The sequence below is a fragment of the Grammomys surdaster genome, unplaced genomic scaffold (assembly GCF_004785775.1).
Source record: "Grammomys surdaster isolate TR1022 unplaced genomic scaffold, NIH_TR_1.0 150, whole genome shotgun sequence".
Taxonomy (NCBI): domain Eukaryota; kingdom Metazoa; phylum Chordata; class Mammalia; order Rodentia; family Muridae; genus Grammomys; species Grammomys surdaster.
In genome coordinates, this window is record NW_021604608.1 from 8,364,019 (window position 1) to 8,381,555 (window position 17,537).

A 17,537-nucleotide genomic window follows, 5' to 3' on the forward strand; every position below is an offset into this window, starting at 1 on the left:
GAAGAGAAGAGAAGAGAAGAGAAGAGAAGAGAAGAGAAGAGAAGAGAGAGACCTAAGAACTGGGAGAACTGGGCTGAAGGAAAGGAACTCATTTGGAATTTAAGCCACAGAATAAAAGGAGCCCTTCCAGTTCTACCTGAAGCAAAGTCTCGATCAGTCACAGGTGGTGAGCAGAGTGAGAATCCTGATGAAGATGAAGGGATGGGAACCACAGAAGCAAAGATGCAACAAGCATAAAGGAAGGCACCACTGGCAGACCCTTCGTTTGTTAATTAGAGGTCTGGCTTTCCAGAGTTCCTCTTCGGCTGCATTGTGCTGGGGAATTAATAGATACCTCAACAAAAGGACACTTAAAGGAACGCGTGACACCTGCTTCAATCTTCAAGAAGCCATTAATTATGAATTCTTAAGAAAATGAGCGATGACACAACCCTAAGTGTATAATTCCTACTCACAGTGCCTAATCACACGGCCTTTCAGCTGCGAGACACATCTTTTCTGCGCATCTCCTCCGGTTCTGACCAATTAAACATTTTCGTTCATAATCATAACATTTCACATGCCAAATCTTCAAAAGAAAAGGAGCTTGTCAGCCGTGCACTGCTTCCTGCTGCTAATTGATGCCGAATTCGGGTTCTTAAACGTGTGATCATACATGCAGGACGTGATGAACACGTTTGGGCTTTGTGCGATGGTAAAGGCACCCTTTACCTTACAAGATGAGTTTGTAAAAATGTTTTTTTTTGTTGTTTTTTTTTTTTTGGCATGGCAATATCTTTTGACAAAATGATATAAACTAATTGCTGTGAGCCTGAGGTCAAAGTTTGCAAATTGCTTATGTACAGAGAATAAGAGAATAGTCAGCTTACGTGTGTGCAGGCTTATTTGAAAAAAAAAAAAACTGGTATCATCTAAAGGAGTTAGAATATCTCTATAGACAGACTTTTTTATGTCTCTGTCCTTTTTCCTCCTCCTCGCCTTCCTCTTCCTCCTTTTCTTCCTCCTCGTCTTCTTCTGCCTCTTCCACACTTCCTCATCTCCTCCTCCCTCCCTGCTCCTTCTTGGGACAGGGTCTCACAAATCCCAAGCTGGTATTGAATTTGCTATGTATCCAAGAATGACCTTGAATTCCTGATCCTCCGGTCTCTTCCCCTGGGGTGCTGATTACACCTGTTTTCATGCGGTGTTACGGATTGAGCTGTGTCCATGCTAGAAAAGCGACCTGCCAGCTGCGCTCTGTTCTTAGGCCTGCCTCATCACACTTAACATTCACTGAGAGGCGCATTTCTCTGAGTAGTTTATTTCACAACAGAAGAGTGACTACTGTAGATTTTTTTTCTCCTTTCATTTTTTTTCGGAAACCATCTATTTCCAAGTATCAAACAGCATTTTTCTGCACTGTGGGTTTCTGCCTCAATCCCAGGGCAGTTTGGTACCGAGTTAGTCACTAAGGTTGAGATTCAACGATTCTGACCTAGCCAGCTCTGTCCCGCAGGCAGGTCTGCCCAGTAGGCAGGAAAAAGCAAGTGAAGTTCATGGCATAGATCACAGACAAATCCTGCCATGGAGCTTCATATTGTCTGTGGCTACACAGACCCAGATGCCCCATTTATTTCCACATTTCCCTGGCAGAGATCAGCAGGTAAAAAAAAAAAAAAAATCCTCACTATACACTCAAAGCTTGAAATACTCACCAGCTGGCCCTTTATGGAGGGGGGGGGGACCCTCTCAACCCTCACAGCAAACTAGTCAAATTATCAATGTGAACCATCTCACATACCTCTGTGTCCCTGAAGCCAACCATCCCACTGTCCCCTCTCCCATGCCTAGGTCTGTGTCATCAAGGAGGCTTTCCCGCTATTCCTATGTAGACACCTTCACTGGCAGCCTTTTATTCTCGGCCCGGAAACAAGCCATCAGTGAGTCTAATCTAACACATTATGCATTTTTGGCAGATGTGAGCCACTGATGGCTTTGTTCAGTGAGTCAGCGAGATTGGGAAGCCTGTAATGAGTAGGGGCCGCCGCTAGGCCCCCTTGTCTATACCCTTAGTGCACCATGGTGATGTCTTTAAGCCCAGACCTCAGTATCTCATCTGAACAAAATGCTTATGTTTCTGGTATGTTTTCTTGTTTCAAGATCAATATCTTCCTCAGGAGCCCACCTCTTCCTCACATACCAGTTTGCCCACTTACAGACAGCTCACAGGCGTAGGCTCATGCCTGCAGTCAGCCTTCGAACCTGCACAGATGCAGGAAATGGAAACAGAAGTTAAGGCAGTAAAGCTTTTCTCTCCATCAGACAATGTACATCCTCACAGAGCCAGCACATAAACCAGACGCAGGTGCAGACACTATCACATTGCTTGCTCAGAAGGCCCTGATAACCAGGCTGTAAGCACTCCCAAACATCTCCTTCGTACCTGGTCTCCCTGCAGTGTGTGCTGGTCAAGGGGTGTCTTTGTAGCAATGTTGCTGTAGTAGGCATAGGACAGTTCCCAGTCCAGTGGGTAGCTGTCAACACCCTGGTAGTGTTTGTACCCGAGATTCATTGATGACAGCCTTTCACTGCCCTGGCCTCCAACCAGACTGTATAGCATGCCCTGTTAAAAAGAAATTGATAATTGATAAAGTGTTCATAAGACTGTGTAGATAAGATTATAAAGTCCCTTAAAGCTGAAAGGTCATTTGTTCTGCTCCATCTCGATAATCCCAGCCATCCTCGGCTGGGTTATTAGGTTAATGTTCCTTAAAACAAAAACAAAACAAAACAAAACAACACACACAAAAAAATCCTGAAGCAAAAACCACACGCACACAAACAAGCAATCATATGCAGAGATCAGAAATTAAAAGTGATCAGAGAACATAGTGTTTTCTTGTGATAGTGTTATCTGTCAATATGACTATGCTGGCAGGGGCCCAGTGTCATTTCTCTCGGGGAGTATGGTAGGCTGTTTCCAATGAAGTAAAGCAGATGGCCCTCCCCAGGGTGGGGGAGCAGCATCCTATTGAGAGCCTGAAAAGAACCAAAGGCAGAGGAAGGAGGAGCTCATCCCCTGTTGGCTTCCTGCCTACCTGCCTGGGCTGGGACTCTGATCTTTTCCTGTCTAAGAGGTAGAATTTCCACTACCAGCTCCCCTGGTCAGCTGGACCTTCTGGCTTTGACTAGAAACCCACCAGCAGCAGCTCGCCTGGCCTCCCACTTGCAGATGGCAGAGCAGAGAACTTCTCAGACTCCGTAATTGCATGAGCTGATTCTTCAGAATAAATCTCTTCCTATATATATAAAATCCCATTGGTTCTGTTTTTTTTTTTCTTTTTTCTGGAGAACCCTGACTAATACACTTAGGAAAATGTGACTCTAAATGTTAGGCACGTTGCATAATCAATTTGGATTCAAGACCCAAAGTAAAACTGTCTACTGCGGCATTTATTTTGATGGTAGAAGGATAGATGTGGCGACAAGAAGATCCAAAGACTTTTATTAGCTAAAAAGTAAACCAGGGTGAGGACCTCAACCTGAGGACCACTGTGCTTATCAGGTAAGAGGGTCCTGATTTTGATGGACAGGATTTCAGCTGGCTCCCCTCAAACTGTCCCTCAGATGGTTGACCAAAACATGAAAGCCATGTGCAGAAATGGAGAAGTGTTTTTTTTTTCCTTCCTCCCTGAAAACAGGTTATTGTGTAGTTCCACAGCCCAATGACATTTTTTTCCCTGGGTGTAGAGATTTTTAGGGGACTCCAAGGAGCTGCAACACATCCGGTGCTAGCAGGAGCATCTCTCAGCACACATAACCCAGGTGACAGGTGCTCCCGGACTCATGAAATACTCCACCTGCAGCTGATCCCGAGGTCCATTTAATCCAGTTTCATAGAAGACGGTGAGGTAGTAGGATGCTTTATGGTATCCACAGCAGCTGGAATCCATCAGAAAGGGGATGGCAGAGCTAATTTGGTGAAGGCCATCAACACCGGAGAGTCTCCTTACAGCCTTCTCAAATATCCTCGCACCGATTTCTAATACGGAGTCATTTTGGTTCCATGGCACTGTAAATAACACAATACACAGCACATGGAATTAATTACCACAGGGCTGATGTGGCTGGAGAAGAAGGAAGGATAGCCAATTAAATACCTTTGTTATTGACAAGGTGGGCCCTGCAGTACCTTGAAATATACCAGCCTCCAGGGAAGTAAATTAAACCCTCTGGGGGAAGCTATGGTGTCACTCCGTAAAAAGCTTTTCCTCTGGCACTAAATGACAGCCTAGTATCCCGGGGAAAAGGATGTGCCTCACATAGCTGAGAAGATGCCTCAAGAGAGTAATTCACTCAGTGTAATTCACCGCCCAATCAGGGCTGCTGAAACTTCCAGAGAGACTCTTCTTCTCAGACTCGGAAGAAGAATGTGTTTTATCCCAGAAATAGTTCCTTGGTACCGCTCCCAAAATTTGAGAAGGAGCATTTTATTTTGAGATGCTTCCTCATCATCTTTCGATTCCAGTTTTGCTTGTGGGTCTCTCAATATAATGAAAAGAATGAGTCAACTCCCGTGGAAGGCTTACAAGCCTCCAAACACAGGGGTCAAACATCCTATGCAAATGAGGCCATTGGATCCGCACAAGCTTAGATGGTTGATGCTATTATTAACTTCCTCCTTCACCACAGGGGATTAAGGCCTGAAAAAGCAAAATAAGTTGTCTACAGTTACAAAGGCTGGCAAAGGGCCGGGCCAACCTTTGAACCCTGCTAGGCAGGTCACACAAGCCAGAGTTCACACTCACCCCCTTGGGGACAGGCAAGCAGCTATATTCACCAGGCCTCCCAGCATGGACGAGGACTTGTAGGTCTGCCTTAATATGCTTGGTGCTTTCTTTTAGGAAACTTCTCATAAATCTATATGCTGATCAATGTCCAAGTCCAGAGGCCGACTGTGACTGCCCCATAATGTGATTGTTAGAATCTTCTAAAATTTGTCTTTGCTACCCATCTCTTTTAATTATTAATGCAGCGAAGAAATGCTTCTAGGACACGCAAGGCACTATTGTAGGCACCATGGTACAAAAGACCATACAGGATGGAAAGATGTTATTTACAGGAAACACAGCACTGAAGTTACGTGTAAACAGCACCAGCTTGAATGTTAAGTTAAATGTCAACTCGGACTGAAGTTTTACCTGCCTAGAAACTGGTACTTCCAACATTTTAATTTTCTTCATCCCATGAGAAAAAAAGTTATTTTTTTTTTTAAAAAAATGTTCAGGGGGCCAACGCATAAATTATGTTTCTTAGCCTACCAGTAAGGAATAGCTGAAAATCTATTGTGGAGAATGAGAGGTTCTGATTAGGTTTATTGAAGACTAATTTCCTTGCAGTGATTCATTTAAAAGCCAGGGGTCGGAAGGGCTGATGAGATGGCTTAGTTGGTAAAGTACTTGCCACAAAAGGTGGACTTGGATCTCTAGCAATTACAGAAAAAAAAAACAGGTTAGAGGTATTTGCTGGTAATTCCAGTACTGGATAGGCAGAGCTAGGAGACATCCAAGGCTTGCTGGCCAGCCAGCCAAGTAAAATGGGTGACCCTCAGGCCAATGAGAGAGCCTGTCTCAACAAACGAGGGACATGACATCTTAGCAACAATATTAAAGGTGCTCACTAGTCTCCACACACAGGGATACATACATAGCACATGTACTTCTCTCTCTCTCTCTCTCTCTCTCTCTCTCTCTCTCTCTCTCTCTCTCTCTCACACACACACACACACACACACACACACACACACACACACACAGAGAGAGAGAGAGAGAGAGAGAGAGAGAGAGAGAGAGAGAGAGAGAGAGAGAGAGAGAGAGAGAGAGATCAGAAAGAAAGATCCAGGGCTGGAATCATGAATGCTGATACATTCGTTGACAAGTTGCTTCTGGACCCTGTGAGCCTCTGAAAGGCAGATCTGATCTGGACCCAAAGATCCCTGAAAGGTAGACAGATTCCCAGCTCTAGCTGCATCTGCTTAGGCTCTACAGCTAGATCCCCAAAGTCCAGAACCACAGGAGCTGGAAAAGCTATCTTATTGCCTGAATAGCAGTGTGTTTTTTTCCATATTCTCTCTGTTTGCATATTTGCTTGCTTGCTTTACTCTAGAAAGACATAACTATCTGTTATGTAAGAAACATAACTATTTGTTTTTTTGTAAGACAAATCAAACAATGCAAATGGTATTAAATAAAACAGAAGTCTCTGCTCCCCCAGTCTGTCTTTTGTGAAGATAAAAGCTGGTAAAAAGCTTGGTACCTATGTTTGGAGCCTTTTCCTTTGTATGCACAGTAGTTCATGTATACAATGTGTTTACCTATATACGTTTTCTTTTCCAGGTGGTATAATATGCCACTGTAGATTCTGACTTCATTTTTATATGTTTTAAGTTTTTATTAAAATTTACTTATGTATTTGAGTGTGTGTATGTGGAAGTGCATGCGTGCAGCATGCATGTGGAGGTCAGAGGACAACTTGCAGGAGTCAATTTGTTCCTTCCCCTATCTGGATCCCAGGGATCAAACTCAGATCTTCAGGCTCTGTGATAAGCCACTTTACCCACTAGGCCATCTCACTGGCCCAACTTTCTCTTTTAAATTAATTATATATTATTAACATCTCTCTATGGCTGTCACGAGTATGTAGGGGGTGATATTTAGAAAACGGCGCCTGGTCCGACTTGTTCCTGGGCAGCCACCATGTTCCCACTGCTCTTCGGCTCTGATGGGACTGCTAGCTAAATGCACAAGCCCTGGAACTCACAAGATGCCAGCATGGGGGATGGCTCTGCCAATACCCCACGCTGCATCCGCAAAGCTCAGCTGAACCCCAGACAATATCTGGCATCCTCACAGTACCTGGTAGAAATGAGACTCTTAAAGCTTAATGATTATCTACAGGATTTATATATTTAGAAATTCTCAATCAACAAGATGCCCACACAATTAGAGTTGTTACCCAATAGCTAACCTTTTGATAGAAGTTGCTACCCAGGATAGCTTTTGACCCATCTGTGACTCTCAATGGCTGATAGCCTCCTTCCTCTCCTCCCCTTCCTCTCTTTTTCCCCCTCCCCTTCCCTTTTTCTCCCCTCCCCTTCCTCTTTTCTTCTCCCAGCTCCACCTCCTCTTCTACTGCCTAATCACCAAGCTCCCCTCCAAATACAATGTAGCAGAATATATATTCTGCTACATAAGTCCATTCTGTTTCATGTTCCAGTAATGTCAAGGAGGAGTAGGGTGACAGTTCAGTTGGCAATGTGTGCTGTGCGAACATGAGGTCCTGAATTCAGATTCCCAACATACACATACACACACAAAAGCTACACATTGTGATGTATGCCTATAACCCAGCCTTAGGGTGAGTGAGACAGATGGATCCCTGAAGCTCGTTGGCCAGCTAGCATAAACTAATCCAGAAGCATTGTATTCAATCAGAGACCTGTCTAAATAAAGGTGGGACATAATTGAGGAAAGACACCAATGATGAGCTCAGACCTTCACACACACTTGCACACACATGTACACATTCTCCCAATATGAATGAATGAATGAATGAATGGTAGTAATTGGGACACCAGGATTCCCTCTAGTTCTCTACATTCTCAGACATCCAAGTGGCATGTAAAACACGGCAGAGTATGTTCCAATGTACATCTTCCTGTGCAAGCTCTGTCATACATCTTCCTGTGAATACTCACCCTTCTGCATACTCTGTCAGGTGTGCCCCACCAGCAGTTTGTGGCCACATTCGGCCAACAGCAATTGTGAACTCAGTCTAACACAACATCTAAGCTTACTTGAAACATTATGAGATATGTGTTTGTGATTATTATTATTATTTTTTTCAACTCAATGGTGTGGCTTTAAAGCATGAATGTTGTGGATGACAATGTCCCATGACATTATTAATCAGATGGTCACGCCCTCGAACTTAAATCATCTCTAGATACTTTGTGTCCAATACATTGGAAATGCTAAGGAAAAGGGTGTTACCCTGAATTGTAAGGGTTAATAACAAGAAAAAAAATGTGTCTGTAACATGTTCATTACTGATTACTGTAGGTTTTCTTTTTCAGTGCTGGGTATTGACCTGAGAACCCTTACACACACCAAGCATTGGAGACCACAGCTCCACCCCCAGCCTCCTACTCTAAATGCCCTTGATCCATGGTACACAGTGCGCTGATGCTGAGTCCACAGGAACAGAGGGCCAACCACACCGCATTTATGGCTGAACCAAGTTCTCTATTTTTAGACTCTTGGATTACTTCGTCTGATTTTGCTACAGCCAACAATGTGGAGTGATGGGCAGCCCTGGACACTTCTCTGTTTTCCTGATGGGTTTATGCCCACATAATAACACCTTCTCCCACCAGGACTCTGGTAATCTTATTTTGTTGGATTTTCCCTGTGACCGCTGAAGGAAGCACTCCATTCTACAGGACCATTCCCCCACTCCCCCATAGGAACGTTCTCCGTGGATTCAGTGAACACGATAGATAGTACAGAGATCCTACTGCTACTTATTTATGTATTTAGTCTTGAACGTGCTCGTTTCAGACACCCCTGTGTGCACATTCCCGGCAAAGCGGCATCCGAATTATCGCTAACGATTCATCTTGGCCTCACCTCCCTGCCAAATTCCTAAGATGATGGGTTTTGCCTGAGCCACAGGGATGCCAGCTTTGTAGGCTCCGAGGAGGGGAGGGCTCCAAAAGAAATGAAACTCTAAATGAAACACCTGCCCCTCTGACCCCTGGCACAGAACCCCAGAAATCATTATCAGAAGCACCCAGGTAGCTGAGACTGCTGGAAAAGTTGGAACAAACCCAGAATTCTCCAGTCTCGATTCTGGGCCCCAAAAGCTCTGCAGACTGAAAGGGCTTGCTCATTTCTTTCTTATATTAAAATTCTTAACTCCCTCCCAGAAAAATATCACCAATTGGTATTTTCTCTGCCCAAGATTCTAAACAATTTTCTGCACTGGTGAATTTAATAAAAATAATAATGCTAAGGTAAAATTACTCATTTCACACAATAGTTAAAGTTCGGATCGTAACTATTGTCTAAAATCAAAGCCATGGTGTCTTTGGTGATATTAAAGCCAGTTTAATGAAACTGTTAATTTCATCCATCTGGTTTAGCATATGCATTTTTTTCTAGCCAATCTGTAACTAAAAACATGTCTTGTTTGAGGAGATTAATAGTATAATGAAGAAACAAACAAGCAGAATGGGAGATTCCCGTTCCTCCATTTCTTCTCTCTTTCTGTACCAGACGCTAAGGAACAAAAGCCATAGCTGCATCGCTTAAGCACGGGATATCTTATTTTACTCTTCCTTCATATCAGACGGTGTGTGCTGATTGTTAGAAGAGGCAAATGGAAGCCTCTGAGAAGATAACCGCCCACTTAAGGCCCACGAGCCGAATCTGGGTTCTGATTGAGAATTCAGAAGGAGAGAGGCAGGCAGCCTTGCTCCGCGTGAGAGGGACGGAGACATCAATAGGAAAGTCGTTAAGAGCGTCGGCCTTCTGAATGGGCGACACGCATCCAGAGTAGAAGTTTGAAAGAAGAGAGCAGAATAAAGAGGAGTTATCATGCCACTGTCACGAGGAGCCCTCTTCATCAACTTTACTGACTTAAAAAAAACACTCAGCAAGTCTCTCATTTGCATTCTGATCTGAGGTCCTGATGGGCTCCAAGAAGCTTCAAGAGCCGGCTGATGTACTCAAGGACAGCACTGTGCTCTCCAGCACTGGGAACACCGGTTCTGTCCACGCTGCACCTCTTTCTCCTTCCTTCTAGTAGTACAATGGAAATGCTCTGGAAATAGGTGTTACTCTGGGTTGCTTAGGAGCAAATAACAAGGAAAAAAAAATCTGAACATGTTCACAACATGCTATTTCTTTCCGTGTTATTTTTACTTTTGGGTAGTGCTGAAGACTGGTCCAAGGTCCTCACATCCACCCAAAGCTCCACCCATCCTCATTTTCTGAATATTTACCTACGATTCAAACCTAACAATACACGCTTTCAACTCCCAATAATAAAGGCAATGTCTCTCCCACAGCCAAGCACAGCTCCTAAGAGAAGGGAGGCCCTGCTGCTACGGGGTCACATAACTGAATTTCCATTGTATCCATCCTCTGTATTTTAGGGTCTTCAAGCAAACAGTAGAATGGTTTGGCAAAATCTAAATCAAAATAGCATTCTGGTGCAGCCCCTCCCCCTCGGCAGATTGTATGGAGACACTTCTCTAAATCGTGCTCCAAAGCCTGGGGCAAGAGGCTCTGTAGAAACCAGGCAGATGGTGTCAGCCCTGGGAGTGAAGCCCAGGCTTGGACCTGGCCTCATCCCAGAGCACCATTTATTGGCAGCTTTTAGACTTCCTCTAGGCACCGGCACCAGCAATATGAGCTTAGTGGTACCCGCGCATAATGGAGCCAGAGGAAATCATCAATAGTTCTGGTCTGGGGTAGATATCTTCATGGGTACACAACCATCACACCAGCCTCACTCACACATGTGAGCCTTTGAGGTCTTCCTCACTGAGCCCAGCCCTCAAGCCTGAAGTCCAGCCCGCCCCCACCCCCCCAGTGCCATTCCACCTGGCGCCTCACAGGTCCTGGTACCAGAGCAGTCTTCAAAGGGCTTTTGATTTCAAACTACTCCATTTTGATAAGGAGAATACAAGAATGTGACAGGAAAATACAAGAATGAAATGGACAGAACAACTCTTAAATAATGAAAAAAAAACCAAAACCCAAAGCCCAAATGTTAACAGGGCTATCTCCATGCTCCAGCAACTGCTATCTTCCTAGAGAATTCAATGCTCAGGAGACAGCGTCAGGGATAAACCTATCCAAATGCCCTGCTGAAATCTCAATCAGAGGATCTTGTACTGGATGCTACCCCAGCACCCTGCAGTAGAAACTTAGGGACAGAGCAGGGATAGATTTCCCAGATCAAGCAAGGGAATCAGGATGCAGAGCTCATCTCTGGGATGCTGGAGGAGGGGGATCTTGAGTGCATCTATATGCACTGCAGCTGGGGTCCCCAGGAGTGCTGCCATCTTTAATTCAAAGGCTTGCAGACTCTGTGAGGTGAAGAACAAGCCCTGTTATACATTGAGACTGAAGACACCATTGGGAACAGCAGAGTTTTACAGCATGTTAGCACATCAGCTGTCAACGTTTAGCAAGCCTCCCCCACAGCGCCCCCGGGCACTTGGCCTAGAGCTGTGTGTGGGCTGGTCCCACTCTCGGTGTGGTTGCCCCAGGGCCTAGCACAGTGCCAGGAGGAACTCAGTCTATGGATTCCAAACTGGCTGTGCGATGTACATCTGGGCGCCTGTACACCTCACCACCAGAGTATAGCCAAAAAGTCCTTTGAAGAGTGTTTTGGGACCAGGACCAGGATGAGAGCCACATTTCCAAAATTCTTTGGTATTCATAGAACTGAAAAGATTCCAATTTACTTTCAGGAACTCTAGAGCTGGTCCACAGCTCCAGGGACCGGATTGGTGTTTTACAATGGTAAGATGGTAGCTCCCAAGCGGGGAACAGATACATGACAAAAGAGGAAGGAGAGAAATACAGAAGGTAGAAGATGGAACCCAGTGGACTCTGTCAGGCTGGATGGGAATGGCAGCTTTGCCAAAGCAGGTCTTGATGTTGGGTCTCCTAGGAGTCAAATTCATCATTCCTTCATTGGTGCAAGGCCTCTGCCAAAGGTTCGAGGATGGTAAGAACACCAATCCCTGGACACTGGGAGGCTCTTGGCTTCTCAAGACTTTTTGAGGTGTGGGTCTTTAAGACAACAGGGAAAACTGCTTGTGGTATCGGACACCTGGAGTCCCCAGCACTTGTGAAGCTCAGGCAGGAAGCTTTCTATGAGTTTAGGGATAATCAGGACTTCATGCTAAGCCCTGTTTAAAAAAAAAAAAAAAAAAACAGCAACTGGGAAGATAGCTTAGTTGGCAAGGTCCTTTTACACAACCACGAGAACTTGCATCTGATTCCCGGAACCCATATTAAAAAGCTAGGCATGGTAGTACATGCTTCTTATCCTAGTGCTGGAGAAGTAGATTCTTGGGACTCACTGCCTAGTCAAACAAGCCTACTTGGTGAGCTTCCAGGCTAGAGGGAGGGAGACTCATAAAACAAGGGGGATGGTGCCTGAGAGTGACCTCTGGCCTCACACATGTGTGTGTGCACATGTGCACGCATAGTCTACACATACTCAAACTCTCCATAAATAAGTATAACCACACACACACACACACACACACACACACACACACACACACACAAATAAAGGAAGCTGAGGGAATGCCCCCATGTTTGAGGATTCTAAACCAGTGGTTCTCTCAACCTTTCTAATGTTGCAACCTTTTCATACAGTCCCTCATGCTGTGGCGACCCCCAACCATAAAATCATTTTCATTGCTACTTCATAACTATAATTTTGACACTGTTGCGAACCATGCTGTAAATATTTGATATGCAGGCTATCTGATATGTGACCCCTGTGAAAGGGTTACTCACGTGACCCACAGGTTGAGAACTGCTACTCTAAGCTATGCAGTGGAAGGAGACAGAGCTCACCATTGTAATAGAGGAAGGCAGCAATTGGGCAGATATACAAGGAGTGAGGGAGAGGAGAGAGATGCCCAGGAGAGGAGGAGCTGTGGACCTACGGAGATGGATGAAAGGCACGAGAAGGTGGACTGAGTTGGGACATGAAGGCTGCTTTTCAGGGAGGAAGGAGGAAAGTGAGCCATGTTCTTTGAATAGTATAGGCAGGATCTTGTGGAGGAAGAATTTGTCACTAAGCAGCTAGCATGACCCCAGAAGCTTTGCTGGCACTGTGGAGAACTCAAAGCGAAAGCTGATCACTTGGATGTTCTGTGCTGCTCTGGACAAGCCATCCCCTGAGGAGATCACAAGGACATACAGAAGATCCCACAGCCCTAAGTCAAAGCAGTCCATCCATACAGGCTAGTCCTTCATACCCACACAGCCATTTCCTGCCCACGAAGTTCTTTCCTAGACAAGCATCACATTCTAGATTCTGATAAAACCAGACTCTCCACAGTATGTAAGATGCTGCATAAAACTTATCACACCACATAGTCGTAATGGTGGCTAGCATCAGAATAAGTGGGAAGTAAGTGTTGGTTAGGATTAGAGAAAATTAATTCCTTTTTTTTTCTTTTTTTAATGATTTATTTATTTTATGTATATAAGTATGCCATTGCTCTCTTCAGACACATCAGAAGAGGGCATCAGACCCCATTGCATATGGTTATAAGCTACCATGTGGTTACTGGGAATTGAACTCAGAACCTGTGGAAGAGCAGTCAGTGCTCTTAACCACTGAGCCATCTCTCCAGCCCGAAAATGAATTCCTTGTGTGCACTCTTAGTAGGGACAGAAAATGGTACAGCTATTGTGAAAACTGTAGAGGTTTCTCAAAAGGCTAAGCAGAACTTCCACAGGATCCAGTAGTAATCCTACTGCTGGATATACACATCAAAACATTGAAAGCAAACATGGCTGAAGAGAGGCATTTGTGTTCCCTCGTTCAAAGCAGCATTCCTCACAATAGACAAGGAGTAGGAGGGACCCAAGTGTCCATTAGTGCAAGAATGGATAAGTCAATCGTGGCCAGGACACACAATGCAAGACTGTTCGTCTTTAAGAAGGGGGGGAGATTTTGATGTATTCTATACCATGGGTGAGGACATCGTGTTAAGGGCAATAAACCAAGAAGTAAAAGCTGGATGGTTCCACTTGTAGGTACCATTTGAAATAGTGGTGCCTGCTCACAGTAACAGAGTATAATGGCGGTTTTCAGGAACTGGGGCAGACAGATGGGAATTTTTACAAACAAGTGTATAATTTCAGTTTTTCAAGCTATAAAGGGTGTTGGTGATCTGATTCATAGCATGCAAGCATTCCTAACAATACTGAACTGTATGATAAAGAAACAGTCAAAACGGCAGTCTTTATGTTAAGCAAATTGGCACAGCCCTCAGAGCCCTAGAGAGCTGACCTCTCTAGGTAGGGACATACAGACTACCCTAGCTCTTCTCATTTGCAGATGGAATAGAAGCTTCTCCACCCCTGAAAAGTTCCATCTCTCCTTTGAAGCTGGCTTTGATGGGAAGCAGATGTACCATCTGAAATCACATGGTGTGTGTAGGGGAGGAATCACTCTCACGTCTGAAATGTGTATGTGTATAGGCCCAGAAGCAGAATGTTGGCTATATACATGAGGAGATGTTTCCAAGGAAAAGAAATTCCTCATAAGGAATCAGAAGTGCCATCGTCCTGTTTCATCTTCTCTGTTTAAAAAAGAAAATAGAGGGCTGGAGAGATGGCTCAGTGGTTAGAAGCACTGTGTGCTCTTCCAGAGGACCTGGGTTTGATTCCCAGCATCCACATGGTGGCTCACAGATGTCCATAACTTCAGTTCCAGGAGATCCAATGGCCTCTTATGACCTCCCTGGGTACCAGGCATGTATGTGATATATATATATATATATATATATATATATATATGTAGGCAACACACACACACACACACACACGCAAATAATAAAATAAAAACAGGAATACGAATTCCACAAATTAATTTCTCTGAAGACATAAAGGAACCTGTCAGTTGTCTTTTCTTTTGGCTTGGCCTTGCTGGGGTGTGACTAAGTGGTGGCATGTTTGCTTAGCACATACAGGCCCTGGGATCAATTGCCAGTGAAAGAAAATAAAAATATCTTGTTTAATCAAAACTTGGACAGGCAAGATGGCTCCAGGGGTAAGGTGACGGGAGTTGGATCCCTAGAGCCCACATAAAGGCGGAAGGGAAAAACTCATCTCACAAAGTTGTTTTCTGTTCACCACATGTGCACTGTCACAAACATCCACAAAGACACACCATTCACACACAGGGAGAAACAAATTCACAGTCTTCCCTTATTCTTTGTTCTGTTCTGGCTCATGGAGGGCATTCAGCCAATACCTGTTTCGTGAATGAAGGGATGAACGACTGGTAATGACTTAAGGATACACTCAGTGAAAGCCCTCTCTCCTGTGCCTATTCCAGTCCTACAGCAAGAGATCCAAGCATGGAGCATCTGCCCCTCGAGTCCGTTTCCATAGCTTATCTCAGATGTGGGAAATGCCACAATATGCATGCATTCATGTGCTTTATCTTAACGTAAGTGAGATTTTTGGGGTGTGATACTTTTCCTTTTTGGAAAAGTGATTTGGTTCAAGGCTCAGCTCTGGAAATTCAAAAGGGGTGTTGCTAGCATCAGCTTGGTCCTGGGGAATCATCTCACAGCGAGAGCTTGTACAAGTGAGAGATTCTCTAAGGAGAGAGTCCCTGTCTGGTCTTACTCTTACAATAAGTCGGCCTCTTTAAAGGTCAGAGGTCCCATGAGGACAGCCATGCTCCCTTCTTCGAGTCGTGCCTGCAGTGTCTGAGAGACACTCCAACTAGTGCTTACTTCTTGCATATGTGCCCATACATATGTATGCACATGTGTGGAAACCAAAGGTTCTTCGATCCCTCTCTGCCTTAAATCTGAGACTGTGACATTTACCAAACCTGGACCTCGCCAATTCAGCAAGACTACCTGGCCAGCAAGTCCCCTGGATCCTCTTGTCTCTGCCTCTCCAGCACCTGCATTATAGCCATGTATTGCTTCATCTGGGTGCTCAGAATTTAAACTCAGGTCTTTGTGCTTGTACTGTCACTTCTCCAGCCCCTGATTCCCTCCTCTTGAACCTTCCCTTTCCTACCACAATGCCACACTAGACACCAAGCCTCTAACACATAAACTCTTGGGGTCAAGTGACAGCCAAATCATAGTGAAGAGAGGCCTAATGTAGTCTACTGATCAATACAGCAAGACATGCCAGGACGACAGTACAGAGAGAACACAGACACGCTTTCTACAAATGAGTTCTGAGGAGCATGCTGGGGCTAACCAGACACTAGCAGAAGGATGACCTTGTCAGAAATGGTATTTCAGAAACCAGGTACACCGGCATAGCAGCCTTACTGCTGTTCTTTGGATAAAGGACCACAGCTAAGGTCCATTAAATACGTAAACTGATTTTCTACCTTCAATTTTCAAAATCAAGTTTTCTGCATTTTTGTCAACCTTGTTAGGAAGCCTGGTATGAGATATGACACCAGTTTCTCTCTCTTGGGTTAGTCAGATGATGCTATTACAGACCCAAGAAAGAACACCATACCAGCAGAGAAGAATTTGATGGTATGTGTGCCCTGCCTCTGCAGGAGGCTTCTGGGCCCTTCCAACACAACTTAGAAAAGCAGATGCCTCTGCCAGAATAGGGCACCAGCTCCAATAATTTATCTTCCTTTCCACTCCTGAGTCCCCCTGCTCTGAGACAGTGGTGACAAGCAGTGACTGTGTGCTCTAAGGAGGCAGACACCACAGTTGGGAGAGGCACAGAGTTTGGGGGCATTACTTCCTGGTGATCTCATTTAGCCTGAAATCTGCATTTGACTGGCAAGTCTAACATAGTAGGTCCTAACATGGAACATCAGGCTTTGGAGGTGGTGAGACTCATTCCTGATTTCTCCAAGTCCCACAGCCTGGCTTTGGCCCGTGGGACTTGCTAGATCTAGCTTGTCCTGCAAGCTCACAATTTGAGTTTTTCATTTGATTCTATTTCCAGGCCTCCACAGAGAATAAAATAGTCCTAGATTCAAACAAACAAAACCTCGAGCTGTAAAAATAACATGAAAACATTTGTATTTTTGAGAGTATTTTCTTAAAAAAGAATGTATTGTGAAAATGACTCGATCCTCCTCCCCAACAGCGAAACTATATTTAACTATGATCAGAAATCACAGACACAAGTTTTGGTAGATGTGGTGGGAGGTTCAGTTTAAACTCCTCTATGTTCTGCAAGCACACCCTCTCCTTAGGTCTTTTTTCGGGGTGGGGTAATCCCACCACCTCATAAGGGCTCAGGGAAAACCTGGGCTATCTGTTCCCAGTCATCAAAGCAGTTGGGGGTGACTGGGTTTCCTGGGGACACAGGGATGGGTCAATGTCTAGTGGTGTCTTGGAGGAGAGGAGTGGGCATGGTTAGTATTCATGGGTGGGGAGGAACATACAGCAGATGTGCACAGGAGGACCCCGAAACAAAGACCCTTCTAGCCCAAATGAGTACAGCACTGAAGAGGAAAGATGTTTCTTTTTCTCAGTGCTCAGATCAAAGCCCTGCACACTCTAGGTAAGTGCTTCACCGCTTAGCCACATCCCACCCACAGTGTTTCATATACATGTCAGCTCACTGAACCAGGAGGGAGGGATTGCCACAGGAGTCTCCCACTGCCTCCTCCTCCTCCGTCTATTCCTCCTATTCCTCTTATACTACTACTACCACTACCACCTCCATTATCACCTCTACCACCACCATCACCTCCACTATAACCATCACCACCACCAACATCAT

The 17,537-nt window shown here is 44.8% G+C and overlaps 1 protein-coding gene across 1 annotated transcript in view; it reads right to left on the reverse strand.

The window, feature by feature from the left end:
• The window catches only part of Sel1l3 (SEL1L family member 3), a 111,686-nt gene that overhangs the window by 48,429 nt on the left and 45,720 nt on the right, over positions 1-17,537 (reverse strand). The window contains exons 10-11 of the mRNA XM_028765317.1: positions 3,840-4,051; positions 2,423-2,602 (exon numbers count right to left, since the gene is read on the reverse strand). Of these exons, the coding sequence (XP_028621150.1) occupies positions 2,423-2,602; positions 3,840-4,051 (392 nt within the window). The remainder of the gene's footprint in view (positions 1-2,422; positions 2,603-3,839; positions 4,052-17,537) is intronic.